Genomic DNA, 25,207 nt, shown 5'->3' with positions numbered 1-25,207 from the left:
ATCGCTACATACCTAGTTAAAGTGAATGGCAGTGACTTGCTGGAACTGTCACCTGATATAATACGTGACTGTAAATCACGTGATACGACATGTGATTGAACCTTGCCCGCAGAGGATATATCACTGCAACACGTGCTAGATCACGGGATCCTATGCTCCCGCTGGCTGTGGCTTGTGCGGGGTGAGTCAGTGTGGCTTGTTATCTTTGCCTAAAAAAAAAGCAAATAAAAAAAAAGGGGAAAAACCACACAGACCCACTTTTCACCACCAATTATCGGGCGATACCCCATTTCACCACCTAGTTGAAGCCACAGAGGAAAGGGAGGATCCTTCTTATCCAATAGCAACTAGGAACTGGGAGAGACGAGATGGAAAGGATCATGGCTTTCGCATCACTTCCACGCCGTAATTATCCCCATCTGTACGAACTTACTATGAAGGCCCAGTGGGAGAGCGCTGTTGATTGGGAGACAATCCCGCCAAGGCCGGCTTGGCGTTGTAATGTGTCATGGTGCGGAGGACGTATCTCCTATCTATATCACCTCTGAATAGCACTCTGTCTGGAGACAGAGCTGGAGGCGTCGCAATCGAACTTTTGGGCAACTTCCCACATCCCTCTTCGTCTCTGGGTTCGTCTTCGATCCGAGACCCACGGTTGATGGTTGGTCAGCCATCATTACAAGCCGTATAGGTGAGGAATATGATGCTCACAATGTAAATCAGGTTGGTGCCGATTTCAGGAAAGATGACCGGCGAGCCCCCTCAACGATCTAGCCGGTTGTTTACCACTTTACACAAACAAACCTATCAGGGTCCCTAAGGAGATATCCCGCATGCGAAGATCCAACAAACCATTGCGGGCTATGATTGCTCTATGTAGATGACGCCAAATTTATTGGTCGACCCTGACAGGACACGGCACAGGATTGGGTAATACTCATCCTGCCCACTCGGGGATTTTGTTTGTAACCGGGATACTTTGCATATTAATAAATTGCATGTCACGCCGATTGCCGGGTATCTTCGTAGTATTGCGCTCGAGCCTGGGGCAAAAGGTAGGATCCCGTGCTGTCAGCCATTTTCCAGCCGACCCGTGCTTTCGCCTCCACCCGCCACCCTCTTTATTTGTTCTACTATGTAAATGGGCGAAATGGTTGCAATACATGGGTGCACTCGGCTAAAATACCCGTTAGAGGATAGGCTGCAGGTACCGAGACCGAGCTGTTGGGGACCCGGGACAACATTCGAGGGGGGAAGAAATCGGATTGCAACTCCCAATAATAGAACGTCAAGCTACTATAAAGAGACGCGGCGCTGAAAATATCCCACTTTAACAACTCGCCTAATCCCAGCGGACATCCCCAGGCCCGCCGGTTAAACAATCGATATGAAGATAACTACCAGGTCTGCGGGTTCCGCGATCTACCCAACCGCCGGCAAATTCGTCTTACGCACGACAACAGTTTTGGAGCTCGGTTAGTGTCCAGAGAAGCGAATTTTGGGCGATAAATCACATTGCCAAGACCTATATACACGGAGCGGGTACTTCCTGCTGGTGAGAATGGGATCGTTTGTTCCAGGCGTTGCCACGAGGTTTAGGCACTGTACATGATGTGCTCCGTTTCGCTAGCTTCGTAGACAAATCCCGCGAGCAAGCATTATCCCTCCCATCTAGTATATATCCGCTTCTTATCCTGGATCCGGCAGCGCGAGCTCGTCGATGACCGGGTCTCGGGTCTTCTTACCTTACCGCCTACCCCTTCATATATAGTACTCGATCCATCCCTCTGGGAACCCAATCCTCCTCTCCTCTTCACATTTTTGTGCAACGCAACAACCGGGCTTCCTATATCACAAGTAATAGAGTCCCATCCCAACCCGGAAATCTCCAACTATGCATAGCCTTCACCTTATATTGTCTCTGGCCTCTGCATTGGGTGGAGTGGCCAATGCTGCCCTGATGGATGGCGTTGGACAGACGCTGACAACATGGGATTGGTAAGAGATGGTGGTTGGTATCCCTTCGTGTGACTCTAGGCTAATACTTGTCGACTCTATTAGTTGCAAACCAGCATGCGCATGGGGCTCCAACCTAAAGAACTCACCCACCGCCAGGTAAGTGACCATCAAACCACCCTAGACCCTTGCCGACCATGCTCCTAACACCAGACGAAGTGGTTTCGTGCGAGTGTGCGACAAGAACGACAACCCCCTCTCCCAATCCAGGGGCGACTCGGAACAGAGCTCGTGCGCCGACAAGAACGCCGGCAACGCCTACCTGTGCTCGTCGTACTCTCCGCGACCGCACACCGACGACTTGAGCCTGGGGTTCGTCGTCACGAAGGGCTCCGAGAACTGCTGCAAGTGCTTCGAGCTGCAATGGACGGACGGACCCGCCAGGAACAAGCGGATGCAGGTCCAGGCCATCAACAGCGGCGGCACCACCGACAACGGACGCGACTTCATCATCATCACGCCCGGCGGCGGCGTCGGACCGAACAGCAAGGGCTGCAATAGCCAGTTCGGAGGCAGTTGGTGAGTAACTACTACTACATCTCGACGCCCGGTAGAGGAGTGCTCTGCCGCGTGGTGTCCGTCACCCGGGATGAGTTTGCGGGATCCGCAATGCTGACGCTTTTGGAACAATAGGGGTGACCAGTGGGGTGGAGTCTCGTCGAGGCAGGACTGCTCAAACCTCCCGGATAACATGCAGGGCGGCTGCTACTGGCGGTTCAACTGGGCCTCGGGAGACGTCAATGGCTGGCCCATCAGGTACCAGCAGATCCAGTGTCCCACGGAGCTAACCGACATTTCGGGGTGTTCCGCCTCGTAAGAGGAAACTGATTGAGAGGGAAATGCTTAACTTTGCACTTGGCAAAAGCCTGATGTTATTGTATTTGAACGAGAGAAGGAGATGCTTGAAGGACAAAGGAAAAATAATTTTAGTCTTAACTGCAGGACTTGACCGTATATATTGAGTGGTGATAAGAGATTTATTGGCTTTTTATGTTTCCGATCCGCGCTGATGAGAAACGCGAACACGGGAGCCCCAGCCGTTAACCGAGTGCCGCAAAATATATCTAGATCCGGGACGGGGGTGTTGGTTCCCATGATCAAACGTCGTCTGGTGTCCGTCCACCTTCAAAGAATACTCTGCTCGGCGATCATCAGCAATAGTCCCCGTAATAATGTGTCTCGGCCGTCGTTTCTCTTTGAGAGGAGAGTGAAAGTGTGTGTGACTGGACGCAGTGGCATCAATTGATTGTCGCTAACTCTGGAGCCTAACTTAACAACAGTGTGGGAGGTGTGATGCAGTGAGGATGGCGATGACTCGGATGGCGAAGGCTCGCCAAATGTAGGGCGAACGGGTACTGGGGAGAATGGAGAGTGGGAAGGGAGACGGGGCTGAGGGAAGGAAAGGGGCCGTGAGGGGGGTCGGGAATTGGTGGATAGACGATCAAGAGATAGGGGACGAATATGTAGAAGATGATGGAAAGGGATGGCTTGGAAGACCTCAAGAAAACGCCGAGCATGATCTCGAAACCGACCAGAGCATCTATCACCACGGAAAGGAACAAGTGATTGGTCTATAGAATTAAAAAGTCTCCCACCTGGTTTTGCACATAGTCCCTCCTTTCCTTCGGTTATACCTTTAGCCCTTGCAGTCCCAGCTATCTGGATTTTTTGGATTCCTCCCATCCCCGAGATAGGTATTTCTGCTTGGCCACTTGCAATGTCGCCGCTTGAAGTCAACACCGAGGCTCACCGTATCGTTGACAAACTTAGTACCAGTCATGGTGTCCGGCGCAACACCTTTCTCCACCCAGTCAACCACAGCAGCGAGCACGTTGTGATCCGCATCAAACGGAACACCCTCCGCCGCAGCATTACCCCCCTGCCCGAGAACCCACGCGCCAGGCCCCGAGTTACAGTGAAACATGCCGGATACCCGGAAGAAGCGGAAGAAATCGTCCATCTGAGCTGGAGAGTAGCCCATCCCCTGAGACAGATGGTCGTAAAATCGAGGGGTGTTAAAGCTCGTAATCTGGTTGTCTTGTTGGCCGTGGAAGACGAGCAGCTTGCCACCCCTGTCTTGGAATCTGGCGAGACTGCTTGGCCAGGTGCGGATTCCGCCGGGATCCTTGATATCAGCAATGGCGGCGTCTTTAACTGTGAAGTTGGTAGGGTTCCAGTCTGGGTCGTTATAGACGGCGTACCGGAACCATCCTTCTGACATCGGCCACGGCTGGCCATCATATAGACCGTCTGCGGTCTTCATTTCGCTTCCGGGATTCATTCCGGGGAACAGAAGCGTGCCTTCTGACCATCGCAGTGGGCTGAAAACCTTACGGACAATGTCGACCTGCGCGGGAGTGAGACACTCATCGGTCTTGCCCGTCGAGTCGCACTGAAGTGCCTCGGGATCGAATTCGCATAAGCTTGGATCCTCGATGATTCCGTCCGCCACGCCATCGATGAGGTCGCACTGTCGTAGGACTTCGTCGTGTATGACCATCTTCCACACGTCTGGTTCGATGAAACCCGGCGAGCTCTCTGGCCCTGTGATGACGAAGAAGCTGGCCCTCCAGGAGTAAAGATTGTTGAAGTCGACTGCCGGCGCTCCGGCCACGATGCCGTCGAAATCCCCGGGAAACTTCTCGGCGCCTTTAATTCCCTGCCTCCCGCCGAGCGAGCAGCCGATGTAATACGATTTGGATACTGTCGAGCCGTAGAATAGCTTGGCCAAGGTCTTGCCGGCCTCGACACCAGTGTGAAGCCTAGCCATCTGGTCAGCGATCCGAGCAGCATCTCATCTCCCTGGCAATCAAATCGACGTACGCTCTCCAGGCAAAATCCACGACAACGTCCTCGTTGTTTAGAAATTGGATCCCGGATGTCCCGTTGTGGCCGTTGTTAGTGCCTACTGCCGCAAAGCCGTTGGCCGAGGTATACGCTAGATCCTCGTACTTGATACCTAATTAAAAGGTGTTAACTCAACTCTCGCCGAACTTATCTCACAAGCAATCTTCAATTAATAACTTACAGCCGTCAATGCCCCCATTTCCGGTCGTGACCAACCGGCCGTTCCACGTTTCCGGCAACCACAGCTCATAGACAATACCCGACCTCGTGGACGTTGGGATGTGCAGTGATACCCTGCACAAGTCTGTGCCAACAACTTGGTTCGGGCGGTTGCAGGAAGCATCGTTGTCGACCAGTGTGAGATTTGTGCCGGCGGGAATAAAGGCGAGTTCGGTCCTGGTTGCCTCGTCGATGGAATTTTCCGGTCTGTAGGCTAGACATTTATTCCGGAAGCTCGTCGGTGGCTCCTGCCACGGAAAAACGCCTTCAGTCAACTGCACGAGGGCCAGTGCCAGTGCCACTGCTAGTGCCATGGCGACAACAAAGGCCATCTGTGTTTGAGGGAAGGGGGAAGTCAGCGGGGTAAAATGAAAGCCTATACGTTGTACTGTACAGGATTACTGTTGGATAGGTCAGTACATCCGGCCCGGGAGATGTTAGGTGGTCCGTGCCGCACATGCCGCTCCGAAACAATGCTAATAAATGGCGTACCTTGTTCAAGGATCTGGATCCTGAGGAGAGCCTAAGTAGGAATTGATCGGCTCGCCCCAGTACCATGATCCAGGACGGTTCGGCCAGAATGGTGGTCGAGAACATCGAACGAGTCCCACAGCTCGTCCAGGATGCCGGGGAAAACTTGTCTGTCGTGGCGGTTTGAGAAGAGCACGGCGCGCATCAGTATCAGCTCCGAGGGTTTTGAGCTGCTTTACTATGTCGACGTCTCCCATCGAGGAGGCCCAATGCAATGCCGTATGCCTGATTGGGTCGATTTCGTCAACCTGGAGAGGGTTCTGGGGGAGCGATAACCGTACCGCTTCGCGATAAAAGGAGGTAATAGTTTCTGCCCATCGCTTGGCCGATGATAGGTAATGGATAATTAGCTCCAGCTCACCTTGCGAACTTCAGAACATGCTAATATTCGATAAGCAGCATCGCGTTTCAATTGGATACCGATCCCGGGCTCCCTCAGAGACCGAGTCACAACCCTTCAAAACTCTTCAATGATCAGCAATGTCGATCACCGAACTAGGTCTTTCTATGGACAACAGCTTGCAGATCGCATCTTGTTTTGAGTCTAGCGACAGTATATCACGACTGGTAGGATTCCAGAAGCGCTTATGTCTGTTCCCTCATTGCTTAAGATGCTGCGAAACAAAGACAGATTTGCAAAGCACAGCGTTGTTTCCAGCGCTATTGGTCACAAACATGTAACAAAGACGCATCAATCCCACTCTCTCCTCAGGGTCAGTGCGATAGTTCTTCGAGCAGACAATTCAGAGAAAGACGACAATACGAGTATAAGAAGGGCCCAGGTAGGGCATCTGCACAATTGTAATTACTATCCACACCATCTACTACATCATCTCAGCTTGACTCCCTGTTTTGGAAACTGTTCAAATAGCAAACACTATCTCCCCTTCTCAGCTTCTCGCATACCTTCCCACCATGAAGTTTACCATCATCACCATCATCGCCATCACCGTCACCCTTGCAACCTTCGGCAGTGCAACCGTCATCGAAGGCCGCCAACAATCCTGCGGCGACTGCGAGCAGCAGGTGATGTCTGGGAACACCGACGCCTGCAACTGGGGGATCTGCCAGGGTTGCGGCTTGTGCTAGACCACTGTTGCAGACTAGCTCTCCCATGGAATTTCTGAGCTGGGGCGCCACTTGGATATCGATGGAACAGTTCACGAGGGCCTCTGAGGATTGACTGGTTTGGGTCCTGCGATTGTGGAGAACGGAGACATCGTTGGCTGGGTTTGTGGTGGGCGGGGTGAGAGCCTGGATTGGATAGCGTGGGATCACACGGGGGTACAGTCTAAACCACCCCAGCATCGAAGCGGTCGGTCAAGCAGGCTATGTCAGCCCCTATTAAAGTTCTCTGTCGATGATTTGGCTGCATGGTAGACCACTCACTTGTCGGTCACCCTTTTTAGGGCCGTCCAAATTCCCTCCGAGTCATTGCTTTTCGTCCAGTTCTCAACTCCAAAATATGCCGTGCCTGTGCACAAGTCACCCTGTTCGCCGGACTCAAGTTATCTCGTGATACGGAACTCAACGTCCGATTCCGCCCCGTAGAGCAGCGACCTGTCCCGCACCCACTGCAACAGGCACGAACCACAGCTGCTCCTGACCCCGAAACCATTCAGTTCGATCAGCTGGCAGCCTCCAGTTTCCTCATCGAAGAATGAATCGAATGTGAAACCTTGCTCTAGCAGCAACCTGTCCATATCACTGTCCTCCTCGAGATCCTCCAGGATCTGTCCGTGAAGCGACTCAATCCCGCGCAATATCTTCCCCGTCACACCTTCAATCTCCTCAAGTGACTGAAGCTCAGACATCATCCAAGGCTGGTGCCATCTATACTGGCTGACCGCCGTAATCCTCCGTCTACCAGGCGGGCAGAACGCCCGATATTCCCTCTCGGACTGCATGCGAGGGTAAAACGGGACAAAGAAGATGTCGACACGCTCTGCCCCAGACTCGAGAGCATCAGAAAGAGCATTCCGCGCCCGACTCGAAGTCACGAGGCGGAGGATCGCCTCGTCGACGGTGTGGAGCGACCGTCGGCCCGGGACCTTGCAGGCTCCGTCTTTGGGCGAGAATGCGTCGAGGCGCATGAACAGACCCTCGGGCGGGAAGGATACGGAGGAGAGCGCGGGGGCGATCTTGTCTTCGAGGTCTTCGGCGTACATCCTGTTGATGGCGCGCGTCTGGACTGAGCCGTTTGCTGCTTCGACGAGGAGCTTTGCTTGCGAGCGCGATAGGCCGATTGTCTGGGCGGCGGTGGGGGGCATGTCGCGGGTCCGCAGGATGAGAGGGAGCCATCTTCTGAAGTAGGAAGGTGCTTCTGAAGGTGGTTCTAGATCTGGAGCTTCATCCTTGGTGTGGAAGGAGGTGTTGAAGTGGATTGTCGGATTTGATGTCGCGATATCGCGGTTGACATCTTCGTAGTCGATGATCTTGAGCTTCATCTTAGGCTTGGGCAGTAGGTATGTGATGATTTGTGTATTGTGGCGGGTAACAAAATACTTCCGAGGTTTGCACCGAGGCGAGGTGGAAAAGAGAGTTCGGTAGGTTTGGCGGTGTGTGTGCCGGTCTCGGAAGTTGCTCTGGTGTGACTCACACGCACTGTAAGTTTCCGTCCGCAAAAGCTAGAAGGGGATATGAATGCGACACCTCACAATGCATCCCAGTTGTCCGAATTGATGGAAGGTTGAGGAAAGGGAAGGAAATGAAATCTATCGGACCCGTGATTTATATGTGGCCGGCAGGTGGGGCCGGTCAAATCCACTCCGTCAGGCCGGTGCTTCCTCCTTCAGGCCGGATTCACCAATGCCGCCAAATTCACCCAATCCTTTAAATCTCGGTGGTCAATTCACTAATGAATTTCACGGGTCCCTTACCCTTCCCTCCGGCTCGAGATTTGCGGCCCTTTTCCATCAGGGTACCGACAACTCCAGCGCGAGGCGGAGGGGCAGATGAGGACCACGGACGAATTTTTGTACATTGCTAATACATGGTCAAGCCCACCCGACAGTCCGGCCCGGTCCCGCACTGCGGCCTCAGCGCCGCCAGCCTCGATTTCGGCCCCGCCGCCAGCTGCGCGTCCGAGCCCAGCTGGCCCTTCTTCCACCCTGTGGCCAGGGACGGGTCTGGCGTCAGCAGCTCCCGGACCGAGTTGCCCGACGTTAGGGCTGGCACGCGGATCTGGAACCCAGGGTTGGTGTGGCTGAAGGCGGCGAGGAGGGTTCCGGGGATGTATTGGCGATGAATCCCGCCGGAAGGGTGGATTGTATAAACTGCGGTCTTGAGGTCGAGGACGGGAAATCCTGGGTTTGCGCGGAGTATGAGACGAATCTTGGGGAAGAATGTGCCGCAAAAGATTTATCCATTGAGCACAGCCTCCACTTCCTCATCCTCATGCATTACTAGCTTGGCATCTGTATGAAAGGTTGTTCCGCACTTTCTTCACCGTTTCATTTGGCGCCGGGAGACGAGTGGGACAGGGGTTCTCGATCTACATCCGAGGGACTAATTACACTTAACACCTATCCCCGGACCATGTCAGAGACAGCGTCGTCCGTGACAGAACTTACTGCGCTGCATGGCCGCATGTGGCGAGGCAGCTTAAACTCATGGTAGCCAGGGGCGCCATGTGGTGTCATTCCAATCGCTTGATTCCTGCGCCGACGCTTCCCAGATTCGCCCAAGCTCAAACCGGCCCTTCAATAATTAGATAATTCTGGTGATTGTCGGTCTGTCTCCATCGTGACTACTAGTCTTCTCCCTCGACCTTCGTAGCCTTGACAAATAGCGGAACGATCGCCCCTTCGCTGACGCGAAAGTGAGGCGCTTCCACGGCTTCGAGAATAGCAGAGATAGCGTATGAGTGAGTGGTGAGAGAGACAATCGGAGAGTCGTCGTTGACGAAAATACCCTCGAGGAGTCTCTGTTTTCGAGCCACATGCTCGTCGTTCGTCTCGAACTGGTCCGCCATCCACAACGGATCCGCCTCCTCGAAATCTTCCCCAATGACATAGCCGGGGTAGTTCTCTGCTATCCACAACCGAGTGCTCCGTTTGTCGCAGGTATGACCCGTTAGCCGTTCTCTCAGGAGCTCCTTGACCAAAGGCTGGAGGCTCCTCTCGTGCTCGGTCATGACCGGCGAGTACACGAGCTTGGTTGTCTCAAGACAAGCGAGCCAATGGACTCGTGTAGATCGTTCCCGGCAAGGGCATGCCGGTGCTTGCCCATTCTACCCAGAGATTTCCGACATTCTGGGCCAGACTAATCCCGTCCTTGGTGAGCCTTGCGTCCACCCAAGTAACCTCACCGTCGCCTTCGAGATGGGACCAATGGTTCTACCATGACAACAGTTAGTCACGCGTAAGCTTGGGTGCTTACAATCGGGACAGTCCGCGGCATAGTGTACCTACATTCCAGGAATCGCTCCCCACTTTAGCCATGACGATGTTGTGGACGCTCAAGCCATGGCGCACGAGATACAGCAGCTTATAGGATTCGCCGGGCGAGCTGTTTCGATTGAGAGCATCCACATGGTTCCGGAACCGAGCCCAAGGTAGCTCCCCAGGCGCAGACTCCTCAAAGTCGTAAGTTCGCCGCAGCAATCCTAGGTTAGGCTGTGTTATGAGCTTGGAGCTTGGGCACGCCTTCGCGGCCTCGACACTGTCCACAAAGTAGCCGGGGACGTAGGAGAACTTGAATCGGCACATGTTGGCAGAGAGATTGGCCAGGGGCGACAGCACTGTTGCGACGACGCAGCGGCGAGGGTGCATATGGGACAGAAATCCCGTTGCTGTCGTGGTGTGAAGATGGCAAAGTGAGTCTGCGTTGCTGCCTGGCAGCCTGCCGCTATGGTCGCTTGAACTTTGCTTGGCGCTCATCCGATCTCGCAGCGGAAGCTGCCGTCCAATCGCCTGAGATATCTATCCGGAAGCCCCGCGCCATTGAATCCAACAACAGGCCAAGGAAGTATCTCACTATCCCCTTTTCAACTGCCCTTCTTCCCCATACATCCCTTTCCCAGGATAGGCACGCTATGGAGGTAGACCGGACGCCGATTCTCTACGAAAGCGTCAGACTGCGGCTCGGACCAAGGCAAATTCGGCTGCTCACCGTTTCGAAGAGTCCGTCATCGAGCAGCGATGACCTTATCCACTGCAGCCTGACAGTCGTGGACTTGGACCACCCGTATTCAGGGCCGGAATACTACGCGCTCTCATACACTTGGGGGGGGCCGACTGAGTACGGTCCGCTGAGCATTTTGAGCGATATCTTGATAATCCAATTCGCTGCAACGGGGAGATCCTTGATGTGACGGGAAATCTCCACGGCTTTCTCCGACGACTACAGCACATACCAACACTCTGCGACAAAAGGCTCTGGATAGACGCCATCTGCGTCAACCAGAGAGATAAAAAAGAACGAAGCAATCAGGTTAGACTCATGGCGGATGTCTACAGCTCAGCTGCCTCGGTCGTCTCATGGCTCGGAGAGCAGGACAGTCATACAAAACCGGGCTTTGATGTGCTCAGGGAGCTCAAAAGGCTCTCTGAGCACTCACCCAATCTTCTGGAGAAGTTGTCGCCAGGATGTCATGATTACGGCAAGCAGCTCGCGAAAATCTTCTCCAGTCGGGAGTCCTGGGTCTCTGTCGCCAATGTTTTCCAGCGGACCTACTTCACCAGGGTCTGGATCATTCAAGAAGTGGTCCTGGCCAAAGTAGTGAAGGCCCTTTGTGGCAGCGAAGAGATTGAATGGTCCGCCATAACCGCAGCTTCTCACTTCTTCTCTACGACGGCATGGAGAGACTATCTGTTCACGCTCTACACCGAGTCAGTTGAGCCGCAACTTGGGCCTCGAGAACGCATGGATATTATTAGGTTCCGCTATCAGGCTCCAACGATACTCAGGTCGACCACGTGGGAATGCGAGAAGCGAAAGGAGCTGCCATATCAAAACGAGAAGCGACACCAGTGGGCCAAAATCTTACTATACACGCTGATTCGATCTCTCAATTTCAAGGCCACCGACCCACGCGACAAGATATACGCCCTACTTGGACTGGTCCACGACTACGCCCGAGACAAGCCAGGCTTGCTTCCGGCGTATGAGCTTGAAGAGACACGGTCGCCAGCCAAGGCATTTATCAGCGCCGCAATCCAGATTCTCGAAGACAGTGACGACCTTTTACTCTTATCATGCGTAGAAGGAGAGTCGTTTCAGCGCGAGGCTACAGGGCGACTGCCCTCGTGGGTGCCTGACTGGACATCTGAAGAATCCACGGGGCTGAGAGTCACCGGATACGAGCGATACTCGGCATCGGGGAGCTTGAAGCAACGGCCAACTATCGATAGGCAGGCGCTGACGCTGGGCATGAACGGGATCAGATTGGACCACGTCACCATGGTTGGCGAGTCAAAGCAAGAGGTGCTGCAGGGCAAACCGTTCCCAAACTGGCTCCTGATCCTCGAGTCGTTGGAGACATGGTATGGTAGAGCCCGATCAGAGCACAGGCTGGACGTTTTCTGGCGGACACTCATTGTGAACACGGCCGACTATCCGCCCAAGTTGGTCCCCAAAACAACTTCTCTTGGCGCATCATTTGCCAAATGGTTCCAAGAAATGAGACGCGTCCACGATAGCAGCGACCCAGAGAGCGAGTGGGAAGGCCTGGCTAATCGGCTCAGTGAGGTGATGGATAAGATGTGGGAGCCGCAGGCCCGCGGCGCGGCGAAGCTGAGCGACTTTACGACGCCATTCTCCCTGAGCCATCACCTGCGAATATTTAGAACGAGCGAGGGGTATCTCGGCCTTGGGTCAGAATGCGTTCAACCAGGGGACTGGGTGTGGATCGTTCCCGCGTCCCGAGTGCCGCTGATACTGAGAGCGAGCCACGAGGTCCGCTCACGGGAACATCGACATCGATTGGTAGGCGGGTCGTACCTGCACGGCTTCATGGAAGGCGAAGGAGTGTCTCCGACACTTACTGGTAAGACGCTTGAAGAAATTGAACGGTCGATGGAAAGGTTTATGCTCGAGTAGGGGCCGGGCACAGCATAAGTACATAGAAGCACTGCGTTAGGCCAAAGCAGATCCCAAGAAGACACTGTTCGGTGTTGCTCATGGAATACCAAGCGTATTCGTAACAAAGGTGAAATATCCCAAAACCTGACTGGCTCTAGTGAGCGGCCGTGAGGATTTGCTCCAACTTTCCAGACTCGACGAACTTAATAGTGAGAAGCGGCCTCTCATACGATCCGGCTCTTTGATGGGATCGGTGCCGTTGATCCAATAGGCGATAATGGTGTGGATCTCGGGTTCGTCTGGCTGTGGGCATTTCTGCTACCCTTAACGGACTTGACAAGAAAGAGATTTCAGGGAGAAGATGGCGGAGAAACGGGATACAAAAGACAGATCAGGAGGAATTGAGCAGGCGGGGGCCGGTGATGATGCATCAGTTATCAGAACTTATTTCACCGCCACTATCTCAAGCTGCCACTAACAAACCCTCTCTCCGGAAACCCGCGCGCACTTCCTGGTACCGACTCGCGAGCTGCAAGATACTTGTCTTCAAAAAGAACGCATTCTCCTCGACAGACCGGTCAAATGCCACCATCTCGAGATCCACCGCAATAATTCTGCTCCCTCCACCTACGAGGCGGAAGTTACCCAGCTGTGGATCGTCATGGTGCACGCCGAGAGCGTGCAGGGCGCCGTAGCACTCCTGCAGCAGCCGGGAGAGGGTGTCGAGCTCTAGGGTCGCGCCCGCAGGCTCGGCGAGCGACACCCCGCCTACATCCTGGAGAAGCAGCGCCTGTGCCCCGTCGTGGCGGACTTGGCCGTAGCAGATGGGCACTGTTTTGCCTTGGAGAGGCGTAAGCCGCTTGTATGCGCGCACTTCGGTGTCGAAGAGTTCACGCGCAACATGGGGTTCGCATTCTGCTCTTTGCGACTTCATGATGATGTCAGTGGGGAGGAACCACTCGGGGAGTGCACGCTCAGTCCACAGGCAGATAAAGCCTCTAAAAAGGCCAAATAAAACGCGAACGAAATGTTGTGCAGGCGTGGGCGGACTGAGATGCAGTTTCAACACGCGCGGGTGAGACGGGCTGGCGAGTATGCCGGTGGAGGAGATGAGGCGGGTCCGGAAGCGGAAATACTGGTTGACAAAGAATGAGTACCGTCTCTGAAGGCTTAAGGGGGAATGCGTCAATTACCACAGTTTTGATGGGGGGCTGAGGAGGCACATGGCGAATGACTTGTGTAGTTGTTGGCAGACGGTAGCATTCCGGCTCCCCTGGGAGCCTAAATTTGGGTAGTTCAATGTTGCAAGATTGCTGAGGAGGGGGAGAAGGTGGAGGCTCGTCGGCGTAAGGGTTGTATTCATCCATTCTTGCGTGACAGAAGGGCGCAGGTTTGACGTGACGTTGGATACTCCCAGCCAGAAGCACGTGGATCGACGGCACGTGATACCATGGCATAAAGTTATGCGTACAACATATATTGCGCGGAGAGCTGTGTTAAGAGACGGTGCAAGTCGTCTAACCTGTCCTCAATGAGTCGTTATATGCAGTTATCCAATTTAACGAACTATCAGCAGTCCGACGTCAACATTGCCCAGAACGTTGACTGTGCATACAGCATGTACTACTGGTAGTGCCGTCCTCGACCCCTGAGCATGATGACACAATACACAACTATGGTGAGTAAATCAAGGCCCTGGATGGTATATTGTATCGAGGTTAGGATAGCGTAGGCGCAGCAGATACAGCCAAAACACCGATCCACTCGAGGGCTATGAACCATACAATAGAACCTGCATCTCCCTCTCTAAAGGCTTGAGAACTCGCTCTTCGACTGTTGCCGCAAACTCCAAATTACCAAACGATGCAGTTGGATCAAGATAGCACTGCAAGCAGTACTTGATGGCCTCCGTGAAAGCGAACGACAATTTGCCCTGGCGCACTTGGATTGCAAGCAGTCTCTGTGCTGTCAAGAGGTCCGTCCCCACGTTCAGATCCCCGATGTACCCCAAGTCCTGCTGTGCGCGGTGGCTCTCAATAGGAAGGCCGACATTGATCTCGAGGAGCATGACGGCCAGAGCCAGTAAGTTTAGCTTGTCAATCTGGTCCTCTGCTTCGGAATTCATTGGTTGGAGATAGGTGCCTTGAGGTCTGTTAGCCCTTTAAAAAAGAAACCGGGTATCCACAGGCAGTGCATATGCTAGTAACTTACTGGTATTGGGATACCTCCTTGTCAGATAGGGGTGCCGAACATCTACTAAGCCGTGACTCGCCCCCTCTACTCGCAGAAAGTGGATATCCTGCCGGCTCCACGGCTGGCGGAGCCACGGGGTTTCGCTCAGCTGGAGAACAGAGCAGACTAAGGTGATGGCCAGGGCGTAGAAATCTGGATAGGGGAGAACGTCCCGCTTAAGGCTCGGTAAGAAGTCGCCCAGCGAGATACTGTTGGCAACCAAATGGCATGTTGGCCTCTGCACCTCGTAAAAGCCCCGGAGCACATCTGATGAGTCGAGATAAAAGCCCATAAGTGGATATGTAGCAGACTGGATCTTTGAACATATGTCGGTAACTGCTTCCTGGATCGGGTCTGGAGGGCCGGGATCTGAGAATGTTATCCTTGGGACTCTGGGCGCATAGCTGCGTTTTTAGTTTTCATTAGTTTCTCACGGAAGGTAATTCTCAAGAGCGTGTATAAGACGGGCTTAAGTGGGTATGTATTGTAAGAAATTAACCGTGGGCTGATTGAGGACATTCAGGGGTTAGAAAATGGAGAGGGAAAAGGCAGGAGAAGGAACAAAGGTCATTGGGTGGCCGAAAAAGAAGTTGAGGAGGGCATTCAACCAGCAGTAACAAACCTCGTAGAGAAATGGAAGGCCATATCACGCACCTAGGATCGGGACGAGTATCATCATCCAACCTGCATTCGGTGCCAAGCCAAGTAAGAATGGATTCCCTCCAAATGCACATGCCGAAACGGTTGACGGATCCGACCGCCTGGGGAGGCCCTCCTCGGTTCCGCCGTTTGCGCCTGATCAGCCTCTGCTCAAGGAGAAAGCCGGCCTGGTGGTTGCCGTGCGTCCGGCACCAGCTATGAGACAACGCTCGGTGGACCCTCGACGCATTCTGTTGGATTGTGTGCAGTGGTGCCACGAATTTGATCCGGGTCGATGAACCTGATGAGCCCATGTGGCTTCCGACTTCGTCCTGAAGCTTCGCGGCCCTCTCCAGGAAGCCTTCCAGTCTGGCATTGCAGTCTTCGAGCTGGCTGAGTTTCTCACTCATGGTTCGGCGTTTCATGGTAAAAACGACGCGTTTCCGGAACTCGAACTTCTGCGAAAGCCGTGAGGATTGGGGGCGGGAGAGTAGGGGGCTGGAGGGTTGGGGAAGACGATGGCTTCCAATCCGTCCTGGGTAACCTGTCAAGAGGGTTAGCTCAGATGCTAGCTAATTAACAGCCAGCCGAGTCCGGAAGAGTTTGCACTGAACCTTATCAGAGCCGTCAATATTGAGACTCGCGGCAATGGAAACCATGATCTCGGCGGTCTCCTCGATCGTGCTAATGGTCGGCTTGTAGGCGTGGCCTAGCTTCTCGCTGAGCTCCCTGACGAGCCATTCCTCCATCCATTCATGGCTTTGCGGATTGCCGATCATCTTGACGAGATCTTCGTTGCTTAAGACCTGGGTCAGCAGCAGGCGGACGTTTTGCTCGTAGGCCGTATATCCCATCAGCAGGCGTCGTGTTACTTTGGACAATCGACCTCGCCATTGGACGAAAGCTACGGTCGGCTTCACAAAGTCCTCGTAGTGCTCTAGGGCCGATATCAACAGGGGAATGGTACCCAGGACCAGGCCAGCAATCTCCGCCATAGTCCAAGAGCTTTTCTGCTTTCACGGTGTGTCGCCCGTGAAGGACAGGGGGTGGACGTTTCGCGACATAGGTTGTAGTTAGCAAGCCAACAGTCGGCGCGGCGATAAGTGCGGATGGCTCCAAAAAGCATGGAGGGGAAAGCAAGAAACTAGAGGCTCTGCAAGCATTGGGCACCCCTTGGGCACCTCAGCCGTCTTCGACATGTCAGCCCCTCCGCATGCACAACGGCCCAATGACTTGCCATCTCTAAGCGCCGACGTAATGAGAGGAATAATCGGCATACCTGCCGCTTTGTGGCTTGGTGTTGGCTGTCACGGGCAGGGGCAGCAGAAAGCCTCAAAATATCCCCCCAGTTTCCCGGAGCCTGATGAGCTAATCGTGAACCTGCCACCAACTGCTCCGCGTGCTCCCAAGGTGACAATATGGAGACTCCTTCTGCGTTCCGGCTGGTGGCGGCGAGCAAGTCATGCCTTGCGGGGTTAAACTCGCTCTTGGTATCGCTGGAAGCTGCAGGAACCGAGCGCACGTCGCTCGTGCCCCCGCAGACACTGCGAAACAATCGAGACCGGTTCAAAATATGGGCGAGCAACCTTGGCGCACTCCAGGAAGGGCGTGCCTCGTTAGACTTTCGACTCCGGGAATCGCACCTTATGCAGTCGGCTGTTCACAAGCTTCTCGCGCAGTTGGAGGACGTCGTCAAGAGAAGTATGTGGAGTACTCTGTCTGCAATTGCGATAGCGTCTGACTCTGGGTATCAGGCATCGAAGTAGTCCGCGGCGTCAGAAAGCCATTTGAAGAGACGCTGATATCTGCCGACGAAGACCCATGGGGAGATTCCAGTGACGACAGCAGCTCGGACGAGAATCATTACATCAACACGCGAACAGAGCTGGGACAGAATACCTTGGCGATCATTCAGATTCTGTCAGATCTCTTCAAACTGTCTTTCAAGATTCGGAATCCTGCAACTCGCTCCAGCGGACAATCGGTTCTCAAGCCGCTTCTCTTTAAGAAGCTGGTCAGGGTTGACGACACTACGACTGTGGATCTTCTGGCTTGCTTTGCAGAATTTGACCACCACCACATCGAAGAGGCGTTCCGAGAGCTGCGACGCTTTGTCCACGGGAGGCCGAGACTAGAAGATGTCTATCCTGCGCTTGATTCCCCCACCGACAGCGAGACTAAAGAAATATCCTCTCCGCCACCTGCGCCTGTCGACAGTCAGGGAATTGAGTCTGATGAATATCTGCCAGATTACTTGACAGAGCGCTGGAGCAAATCTCTGACGAATCGCCGCCGATATTTCGCATATTGGCGAAACCATGCACAGAAGCTCGCGAAGGAGGAGGAGGAGGAGGCAGACTCGGTGGAGGCACAACCTCCGCCCATGCCAATGCCAGCTACTATCGCCGAGGTCGAACCCATTGCTCCAGCAGTGGTGGCAGCCACTCTGGCCGAAACTACTATCCTGTCTGGGACTGAGGGATCGACATATGACCGTAAGCTAGACGACGGAATCGACACTATCTCAGTGGTGTCGTACACATCGACAGCATTCAACATTGACGGCACAGTCGCAGACCTGCCCCGACCCCCTTCAATCCAGGCGGGTCAGAGCGAGTTTCGGTGTCCATATTGTTGGGTTGTCTGCCCAGAGCGTCACGATATAGGCAAGCCCTGGCGGTCAGTTAATTTAATCCAATTACTCCCCGTTTTCTCCTTATCTAGTCTAACCCGCGCAAACAGGGAACACATCCTTTGCGATCCCCAGCCCTACATGTGCACATACGAGGACTGCCCCGATGCCGATGCACTGTATGCGAGCCGGTCAGCCTGGCTGGCCCATGAGGCCAACGTCCACCGCCGCGTGTGGCGCTGTTTCGCTCACCCGGAGCCACTCTTCACGTCACAGGACTCACTAGAGCGTCACCTTGAATCAGAGCACGGCGCGGTGTTAGCCCAGTCCCAGATACGCGAAATCACCAAGCTAAGCCACACAAACACGGTCGACCAGCGGAGCATGTGCCCCTTTTGCCAGACCCGCGGGCCGTTCGAGAGGGGCCTCTCAAATCACATGGCCTTCCATATGGAGCAGCTCGCTTGCTTCGCGGTGCCGCGGAGCTCCAGTGCCGATGAGGATGTGTCGTCGTGCGGGAACAATACGAACTCGGCGCAGGGCGGGCGGTCTGTCTGCTCGTTGGCATCGGTTTCCCTAAACTTCTCAGACGCTGGGTTCGACACCTCGGAAGAGGAAGGGGAGTTGGAAGAACTGCTGATATCGGCAGCTAGGTTTGGGGACGAGGCTGAGGTTGCACGGCTTCTCAGTATGGGTGCCAATATCGATGAGAAGCACCCTCTTTCCGGCCAGACGCCTCTTAGCTTTGCCGCTCGATACGGGAACGAGGCTGTGGCCAAGCTACTATTAGAAACAGGGAAGGTCGACGTTGATGCAGAGGATAGAGAACGCCAGACGCCGCTTGGCCTAGCCGCTGGGAATGGGCATGAGGCTGTGGTTCGGCTGCTACTGTCAACAGGAAAGGTTGACGTTGTTGCGAAGGACGACATTGACCGGACGCCGCTTAGCCTAGCCGCTGAGTACGGGAACGAGGCTGTGGTCAAGCTACTATTAGAAACAGGGAAGGTTGACGTTAATGCAGATGATATAGAACGCCAGACGCCGCTTAGCCTAGCCGCTGGGAATGGGCATGAGCTGTAGTTCAGCTGCTACTAGCAACAGGGAAGGTCGAGGTTTATGCAACGGACGACTTTGACCAGACGCCGCTTAGCTTAGCCACCAAGAATGGGCATAAGGCTATAAATACGCTACTTTCCAGCGACAGATAGCTTATGTATTAATTACGTCCTCAGTCCCCTCCTGATTTCCTCTATTTCTAGGCCGGACTTACAATATGGAAGAACTTTAGACTCGCATCGCAACGTGTGTCCTAGTGGGTGAGGTGAAAGGGGAAGACGCGCGCCTCCGACGTGAGGAGGGTTCCCGAGCGGATGCTGAATATATTACTGCCTGCTATTTTGATCACAAAAACCGCCAAACAGAGCTACTCCGTAAGCCAGCTGTGGGGCCTGGAGTGTTAGCTTGGGCCAAGGAGTGGGAGAGCCGTCGAGACTGTAGTCATGAAACACTTTACAATACGGCGAGAGCGACGCGGTGACGGTTGAAGTTTTCATTACCGAGCTACAAAGCCCTAGGGACTATTAACATGCCGCGTTTCTTTCTCTCCAAGACAAAATTCTGAATATGGTGGCGATTTCATCGACCTTGCCGCTCTTCACTGATGCTTCCTCAATATGGCGTACCAAGCGCCAGTTCCGGGACCAAAGTACGGCCTCAACTTGTCGATCTCCTCCGAGAACTCCGGAGTGCCGGTTCCGTCCTCATGGAGCTGCGTCGGGAAAGGTCAGCGCACTTGCTATTCGGTGGGGGTCATGACACTTTTGTGGACGGACCTCGATGCTCTCCCAACCCAGGAAGTAGACTCCCAGCCGGCGGTCTCCTTCCGCAAGTCGTGGCTCCGGAACCACGTCGCTCGGCACTCCGTGGGTCTCGTTGGTGTTACTCGCATACGACCAATGTCCGCCCGTGAACCCTCGTATCTTGTACGTGTCGGTGTACGTCTTGTGCATCGACGTTTGCAGGGCTGAGTCCTCGAGTGGCGCGTCGGAGGAAATGCTGATGCAGGCCTGCGACGAACGCGCTGATTAGCATGCGGGTTTGGTTGGAGGGCGGTGGGGGAGAGCAATTAGATGAAGATGGTGGATCCGGGATGACATACGAATTCGCATACGGGAGCCTCGAAGGCCTGGCGCAGGTCTGAAGCCTGGCTGTCGGCGAATTGAAACAGCAAGGATGTGGCATCGCCGGCGGAGAGATCCTTCAGCTCCGCCATCACCGAGCCTCGATCGGCTGAGGCCGGCCATTCTAGACCGATCACCACACGTCAGCCACTGCAACAGCCCGGTCGGCTTAAATGGAGAGACGAAGTAGCATGGGCACGTAGGCTCCCAGTTCCGGGAGGCGTCACGTACCGATGACCCAGCAGATTTCGTGCTTCTCCCTGGGAAGAGGGTACGATCTGGTCGGCACGGTGTAGCCGTAGTATTGCGCCGCTGCACCAGCAGCCGAAGCACTGCGACGAAGGGACGAAAACCCCGACGCCGAGATGGTCGAAGGGGATGGGAGAGTGAAGCGGATGACCTGGGTCAACATTTTGGTAACGTTGGCTTGCGTTTTGGTGTCGTACCGACAGAGGCTTATCTCGAACGGATCGAACGGAGGACGAGAATTGGGGCCCAGGTTTGCGGCAGACCGCCACCATTTAATAGTATCGCAAGTGGAACTCTCGGGCCTCTCTCCACGAAGCCGAGTCGGTGCGAATATCCTCCCGACCCAGAGCTCCGGCTTGCATTAGCGACGTAATCGAAGCATGCATCCATTTCTCATTACAAATGATAGGGCCCGGGTGGTGTACATGCGGCTGCACGACCAAGCGGGCCCCAGTTATCTGGAATGGAAGGTTGCGCGCGCTATTAGCCCAATGCGGAAATATGCGCGCGCTCTCGCCCCAATCCGGAAATGTGCGCGCGGCAAAGCCAACTCGGCACATTGGCGACTCGCCGCCACTTCATCATCCGCGCCTTGATTTCTTCATCGGTCCAACGGCAACAGTTCGCTTCGGATATGATTTACAAGCTTTCCGTAAGCTCGTGACCCAAAGTCGTATTGTCGGTGAAATTGTCGCCCGAGCCGTCGGACTGCCCCTGTTCTATCCTGGGTCCAAAAGAGAGACCTAGGCCATATTTGTCAGGATGCAGCGAGGGGCCAGGCTATATAAGCCGAAGAGTTTGACATCCCCATCATCCATCCAGACATGAAAGATTTCATCTCAGTCAACCATTATTCTTCCATTCTCCCCTCTCGCTCGGCCAATCCAGACTCCAGTCTCTCCTCCTCCCGTGCTTTTCGCAGAGCCATTCCTCGAACATCATGGTCGCTATCGCGATTGCCGGCGGAACTGGCAATATCGGCCAGACCATCGCGGAGGTGCTGAAAGAGAATCCGGAGCACAAAGTTATTGTGCTGTCTCGCAAGGTAGATTCTTCCCAAGTCCGGAGACTACACACTTTCAGAGTGCACTCGAATAACTTCTCGCAGGCCCCAGAAGTCCAAGATGAGGCAGCGCCTGTCATTGTCGTCAACTACGACGACGTCGATGAACTGACTAGGGTTCTGGAGAACGACAACATCCACACCGTAATCTCCACTATCCCGGTCATGGGCCCGGAGTCCGGCGGCCCTGAAATCAATCTCGTTCGAGCAGCCGACAAGTCAGGTCCGACTAAGCGCTTCATATCCAGCGACTGGAGCATTCCATTCCCGAAGATGTGGGTTCCAAATATTTCCCCTGTCACAGCCGTCACTCAAGATACGAGGCTCTCAGTGAATAGTGACGACGTGACGAGGCCAAACCGGAGCTAACGGCTTACAGGGGCGAGCCGTCACCGCAGCACGCTGCTCGAGCCGCAACCATTGCTGAACTGCGCGAGACGGGTCTCGAGTGGACGACGGTCCACAACGGCTATCTCACCGACTACTTCGGGGTCCCGCACATCAAGAGTCACATGAGGTTGATTGCGATCAACGTCGACATGGCAAACAAGGCGGCTTCCCTCCCCGGAACGGGCGATGACGTCGTGTCGTTCACCTACAGCTTCGACGTGGCCAAGTTCGTTGAGCTGGCAATCGGACTGCCTCGTTGGGAGGAGGAGCTCTTCTGCTACGGGGACCATTGCACGTTCAATGAGGTAGTCAGGATGGCGGAGCAGGCGACAGGCAAGTCCGAATCGATGCCGCGTATTCCCGAGTCAATTGCTAATACGGTGAACTGCGGAACCTGTAGCCTCGAAGTTCTCCGTGGCCTACGATAGCAAGGAGAAGCTCAAGCAAGGCCACATCACCGAACTTCCCTCCCATCCCCTGGCATATTCGTATTTTCCGAAGCCAGTTCTGCAGTCGGTCTTCGCTACGTTTGGGCTCTATGTCATCCAGGGTCTGTTCAAAATGCCCGAGGAACGGAGTCTCAACAGGCTATTCCCCGATGTGAAGACCAAGAAGGTCAGTGAAGTTATCAACGCTTGGAAGGGGAAATGATGGTCTCCAAGATTTGTTCACTACAGGGCAGAGGTGACGGCCTGTGACGATACATGGAGACATCCTGGATTGGACTCAGTTGCGTTTCGTAAAGATAGCATTGCCTTTACGTCTGTCCTTGACGTCGATAATCGGTTAGCCAACAATGTCGACTAGCTTGAAGTTGTTGTTGAGTGAACAGAGCGGGAAAGGACGTAATTACCGACAACCCTAGTCTTAATGCATTCCTCAAACCAACAGTGCCGGGGATCCAAGAACTCGAAAACATGCCGCCAAATCCCAAGTCTCACGGTCCAAGGAGTCACAATTCCTCCAGACCGCTTCCATGATTTCCCGGGCCTCGCGAAGCGCGTTCAAGGTTTGTTGGTCACCTATGTCCGCGATGGTGCTCTGGAACCGCTCCTGCTGTTCTCCCGCTTCCGCAAGACACCCAGCCACGCAGATCGGCCAGGCCAGAGCACGCATCTGCGCCGCCGACTCGACGCTTTGCAGCAGCGCGAGGACTTCCGCCACGCTTTGCCGGAGCTCAGCGTTCGACGTCTGCCACCCCGACGTGACGACGGTTAGGTAGATTCGCGCGGCATGGGCCCACACTCGAGTAGCTACCAACGAGGAGTTTGCGGTCGATGCCGTGACGATACTGTAGTGCGGCTGGAGTTGGATGAGACCGTGAGAACCCGCGTCAAGCGATGTCATGCCCTGGTCGAGTCGTTCGAGCCCGCGAGCCAGATTTTGGGAGATCTGGCGGGCGCGATCAACCAGATCCGGCATGGACAAGCTACCGTCCCGTTTCATCTCCTTCTTCCACGCATCCAAGGCTGCGATTTCCCCGACCGCGAGGAGCGGCCAGTTCTGGCAGCCGAGGAAAGCGGAAAGGTCGATGGGCACGTCGACCTCGTTCGGCTTCAGTTCGCCCAAGAGGCTGGAGTGACTGGGGCCGAGCTGCGGGGCTCGCTCGAGAGACGTGCTGGCAACGATGTCGACGAAGACCAGCACTGCCGTGAAGAACCGGAAGCCGGCCTGGTCGGGGTTCCAGATGAGACGGCCGAAAATGTGATCGAACCCCGGCTCCCAAGCCAGCGCCTCCAGGAGGCACAGCATTGCCGGTTTGTCGGAAGGTGGCTGGGCGTGCTGCTTCAACATCTCCTCGAAAAGAGCCAGCGCGGGCGTTAGGTGCGCCTGCCAGTGGACGGACCTGCCCAGGAATGTCTCAAAAATCAGTAGCTGGATGATGCTCTCCATGAGCCGCACCTTTTCCCGGAGTGTCGCCTGCGCTGGTCGGCCGGTGGCCTCTTCTAGGTCCCTCTGGACCGTGCTGAAAGACAAATCCGCTTGCTTGAGTACCTGGTCCCAGACGATCTTCTTGCAGTTCTCATACTTGCCTGGGAAGACCTCGTTCAACCCGACCGTGAAGAAGTAGGAGCTCAGGCTTATAACCGAGTGGAGCACCGAGTCGCTCTGTCTCAGAAAGGTCAAAAGCCAGGCACGGCTCGTACTGGCCAAAGATGGGTGGTAGAAGGGGAAAAGGAAGGGGAAAATGTAGTCCAGGTACATCATGATAAAGTCCAGTTCCCAGGCTCGAGGCAGGGACTGAATCGAGGACTCGGCGCGTGCTCCAGGATGGTTAACGGCTAGGTCTAGTATTGAAGAAGTCGCCTCAGACACTGAAGCACGAAAAGCAAGCGCGTTGCCGGAAGACGACGGCGCGGACTGCTCAACATGCCCCTGGGAAAGAGATTGCGCGGAATAGACAGCCCGCGCTGCTATCGAGGTGGAATTGCTCCCAACCTGCTGCGATTCAAAGGTTGTATTGATTGGTTCCTCACTCCTCGGGGCTACCGGCGTGGCTGGTGACGGCGGCTCGCTCGCGTAGTCTTGCCCGGAGCTAACGATGAAGTCCACCTGGCCTCTCGTCCTCGCCCGCCTCTCCCGGCGCGCACTTGCGCTTTCTCTAACCTCAGACCTGATCCTATCGGTCATCTCCCTCTGCCTCGCTGCTCCGTCCATCCAATCTGGCCTCTCACGGCCACGGTGGCAAGTGACTCCTAAAGAGTCACAGCTGCGACATGTTGGCCGAGCTCCATCGCACTTTTTCCGACGAAGGCGACAAGTCCAGCATCCGTCCCGTTTCATCCTCATATGGCTGGATGGTCCGAATGTGATGATTGGTAGAGCTGCACAATACGTCCTTGCGTCGCTCTTGGCATTTAAATAGGGGGATTGTCGCCACAAATGAAAGCGCATGTGAATTCGATGTTGCGAGGGCTTGAGAAATAGGGCGGAAAGATGTGCGCGGGTGCGTTTTAAGGTCAGGCCGTCGAGGTTTGGGGTCACGTGATAGTGTAGAACGCCCCTGGACAAGGACATGCCAGCACCCGTGAGCCCGCACCCTCAACGGAGCCGACTTCTGGCAGCCGAACTGACAGAGGGAGTTTTACGGTGCCAATGCGAACGGTTGATGGCTGCCGAGGAGAAGCACAACCCCAGATGGCGTCCTGCAGGCTAACGGCCTTGGACAGTGAGGTGCTAGGTAGG

The 25,207-nt window shown here is 54.7% G+C and overlaps 11 protein-coding genes across 11 annotated transcripts; 5 read left to right on the top strand and 6 right to left on the bottom strand.

The window, feature by feature from the left end:
• Positions 1 to 1,894: 1,894 nt before the first annotated feature.
• QBC33DRAFT_459710 (RlpA-like double-psi beta-barrel-protein domain-containing protein-containing protein) lies at positions 1,895 to 2,833 on the top strand (the record flags this gene model as incomplete). The annotated part of the gene is made up of 4 exons (XM_060424940.1): positions 1,895 to 1,998; positions 2,062 to 2,115; positions 2,176 to 2,535; positions 2,650 to 2,833. 4 exons carry the CDS (start codon positions 1,895 to 1,897, stop codon positions 2,831 to 2,833), a joined length of 702 nt encoding a protein of 233 aa, XP_060279611.1.
• A 738-nt stretch (positions 2,834 to 3,571) lies between these two features.
• Positions 3,572 to 5,465, bottom strand: QBC33DRAFT_550040 (Tannase/feruloyl esterase). The gene is made up of 3 exons (XM_060429038.1): positions 5,045 to 5,465; positions 4,840 to 4,975; positions 3,572 to 4,778 (listed from the first exon to the last, which is right to left on the bottom strand). Exons 1-3 carry the CDS (start codon positions 5,412 to 5,414, stop codon positions 3,653 to 3,655), a joined length of 1,632 nt encoding a protein of 543 aa, XP_060279610.1. The 5' UTR covers positions 5,415 to 5,465; the 3' UTR covers positions 3,572 to 3,652.
• Positions 5,466 to 6,528: 1,063 nt separating this feature from the next.
• Positions 6,529 to 6,702, top strand: QBC33DRAFT_562945 (uncharacterized protein; the record flags this gene model as incomplete). Its single annotated transcript, XM_060430242.1, has 1 exon — positions 6,529 to 6,702. The coding sequence occupies one exon, from the start codon at positions 6,529 to 6,531 to the stop codon at positions 6,700 to 6,702; it is 174 nt and encodes a 57-aa protein (XP_060279609.1).
• Positions 6,703 to 6,894: 192 nt separating this feature from the next.
• On the bottom strand, positions 6,895 to 8,298 carry QBC33DRAFT_246940 (uncharacterized protein). The gene is made up of 2 exons (XM_060422966.1): positions 7,003 to 8,298; positions 6,895 to 6,930 (listed from the first exon to the last, which is right to left on the bottom strand). Exon 1 carries the CDS (start codon positions 8,058 to 8,060, stop codon positions 7,122 to 7,124), a length of 939 nt encoding a protein of 312 aa, XP_060279608.1. The 5' UTR covers positions 8,061 to 8,298; the 3' UTR covers positions 6,895 to 6,930; positions 7,003 to 7,121.
• Positions 8,299 to 8,927: 629 nt separating this feature from the next.
• On the bottom strand, positions 8,928 to 10,322 carry QBC33DRAFT_598619 (uncharacterized protein; the record flags this gene model as incomplete). The annotated part of the gene is made up of 3 exons (XM_060431989.1): positions 8,928 to 9,775; positions 9,849 to 9,950; positions 10,026 to 10,322. 3 exons carry the CDS (start codon positions 10,320 to 10,322, stop codon positions 9,365 to 9,367), a joined length of 810 nt encoding a protein of 269 aa, XP_060279607.1. The 3' UTR covers positions 8,928 to 9,364.
• A 255-nt stretch (positions 10,323 to 10,577) lies between these two features.
• On the top strand, positions 10,578 to 12,717 carry QBC33DRAFT_550033 (uncharacterized protein). Its single transcript, XM_060429037.1, has one exon. It carries the CDS (start codon positions 11,056 to 11,058, stop codon positions 12,652 to 12,654), a length of 1,599 nt encoding a protein of 532 aa, XP_060279606.1. The 5' UTR covers positions 10,578 to 11,055; the 3' UTR covers positions 12,655 to 12,717.
• Positions 12,718 to 13,099: 382 nt separating this feature from the next.
• QBC33DRAFT_622998 (uncharacterized protein) lies at positions 13,100 to 16,502 on the bottom strand (the record flags this gene model as incomplete). The annotated part of the gene is made up of 7 exons (XM_060432867.1): positions 13,100 to 13,798; positions 13,830 to 13,917; positions 14,421 to 14,778; positions 14,848 to 15,272; positions 15,523 to 15,965; positions 16,025 to 16,051; positions 16,122 to 16,502. 7 exons carry the CDS (start codon positions 16,500 to 16,502, stop codon positions 13,100 to 13,102), a joined length of 2,421 nt encoding a protein of 806 aa, XP_060279605.1.
• A 391-nt stretch (positions 16,503 to 16,893) lies between these two features.
• QBC33DRAFT_598613 (uncharacterized protein) lies at positions 16,894 to 19,219 on the top strand (the record flags this gene model as incomplete). Its single annotated transcript, XM_060431988.1, has 3 exons — positions 16,894 to 17,208; positions 17,262 to 18,186; positions 18,250 to 19,219. Exons 1-3 carry the CDS (start codon positions 16,926 to 16,928, stop codon positions 19,217 to 19,219), a joined length of 2,178 nt encoding a protein of 725 aa, XP_060279604.1. The 5' UTR covers positions 16,894 to 16,925.
• A 454-nt stretch (positions 19,220 to 19,673) lies between these two features.
• QBC33DRAFT_246910 (uncharacterized protein) lies at positions 19,674 to 20,989 on the bottom strand. The gene is made up of 4 exons (XM_060422965.1): positions 20,551 to 20,989; positions 20,298 to 20,443; positions 19,972 to 20,205; positions 19,674 to 19,907 (listed from the first exon to the last, which is right to left on the bottom strand). Exons 1-4 carry the CDS (start codon positions 20,729 to 20,731, stop codon positions 19,794 to 19,796), a joined length of 675 nt encoding a protein of 224 aa, XP_060279603.1. The 5' UTR covers positions 20,732 to 20,989; the 3' UTR covers positions 19,674 to 19,793.
• Positions 20,990 to 21,342: 353 nt separating this feature from the next.
• QBC33DRAFT_550029 (uncharacterized protein) lies at positions 21,343 to 22,906 on the top strand. Its single transcript, XM_060429036.1, has 4 exons — positions 21,343 to 21,613; positions 21,677 to 21,906; positions 22,011 to 22,354; positions 22,422 to 22,906. The coding sequence occupies exons 1-4, from the start codon at positions 21,509 to 21,511 to the stop codon at positions 22,670 to 22,672; spliced, it is 930 nt and encodes a 309-aa protein (XP_060279602.1). The 5' UTR covers positions 21,343 to 21,508; the 3' UTR covers positions 22,673 to 22,906.
• On the bottom strand, positions 22,901 to 25,039 carry QBC33DRAFT_581147 (fungal-specific transcription factor domain-containing protein; the record flags this gene model as incomplete). The annotated part of the gene is made up of 2 exons (XM_060431246.1): positions 22,901 to 24,815; positions 25,032 to 25,039. 2 exons carry the CDS (start codon positions 25,037 to 25,039, stop codon positions 22,901 to 22,903), a joined length of 1,923 nt encoding a protein of 640 aa, XP_060279601.1.
• Between the last annotated feature and the right edge of the window lie 168 nt (positions 25,040 to 25,207).

The sequence above is a fragment of the Phialemonium atrogriseum genome (assembly GCF_030411735.1).
Source record: "Phialemonium atrogriseum strain 8032-3 unplaced genomic scaffold QBC33scaffold_32, whole genome shotgun sequence".
NCBI lineage: Eukaryota > Fungi > Ascomycota > Sordariomycetes > Cephalothecales > Cephalothecaceae > Phialemonium > Phialemonium atrogriseum.
This window is presented reverse-complemented; position numbering and strand designations above follow the sequence as displayed.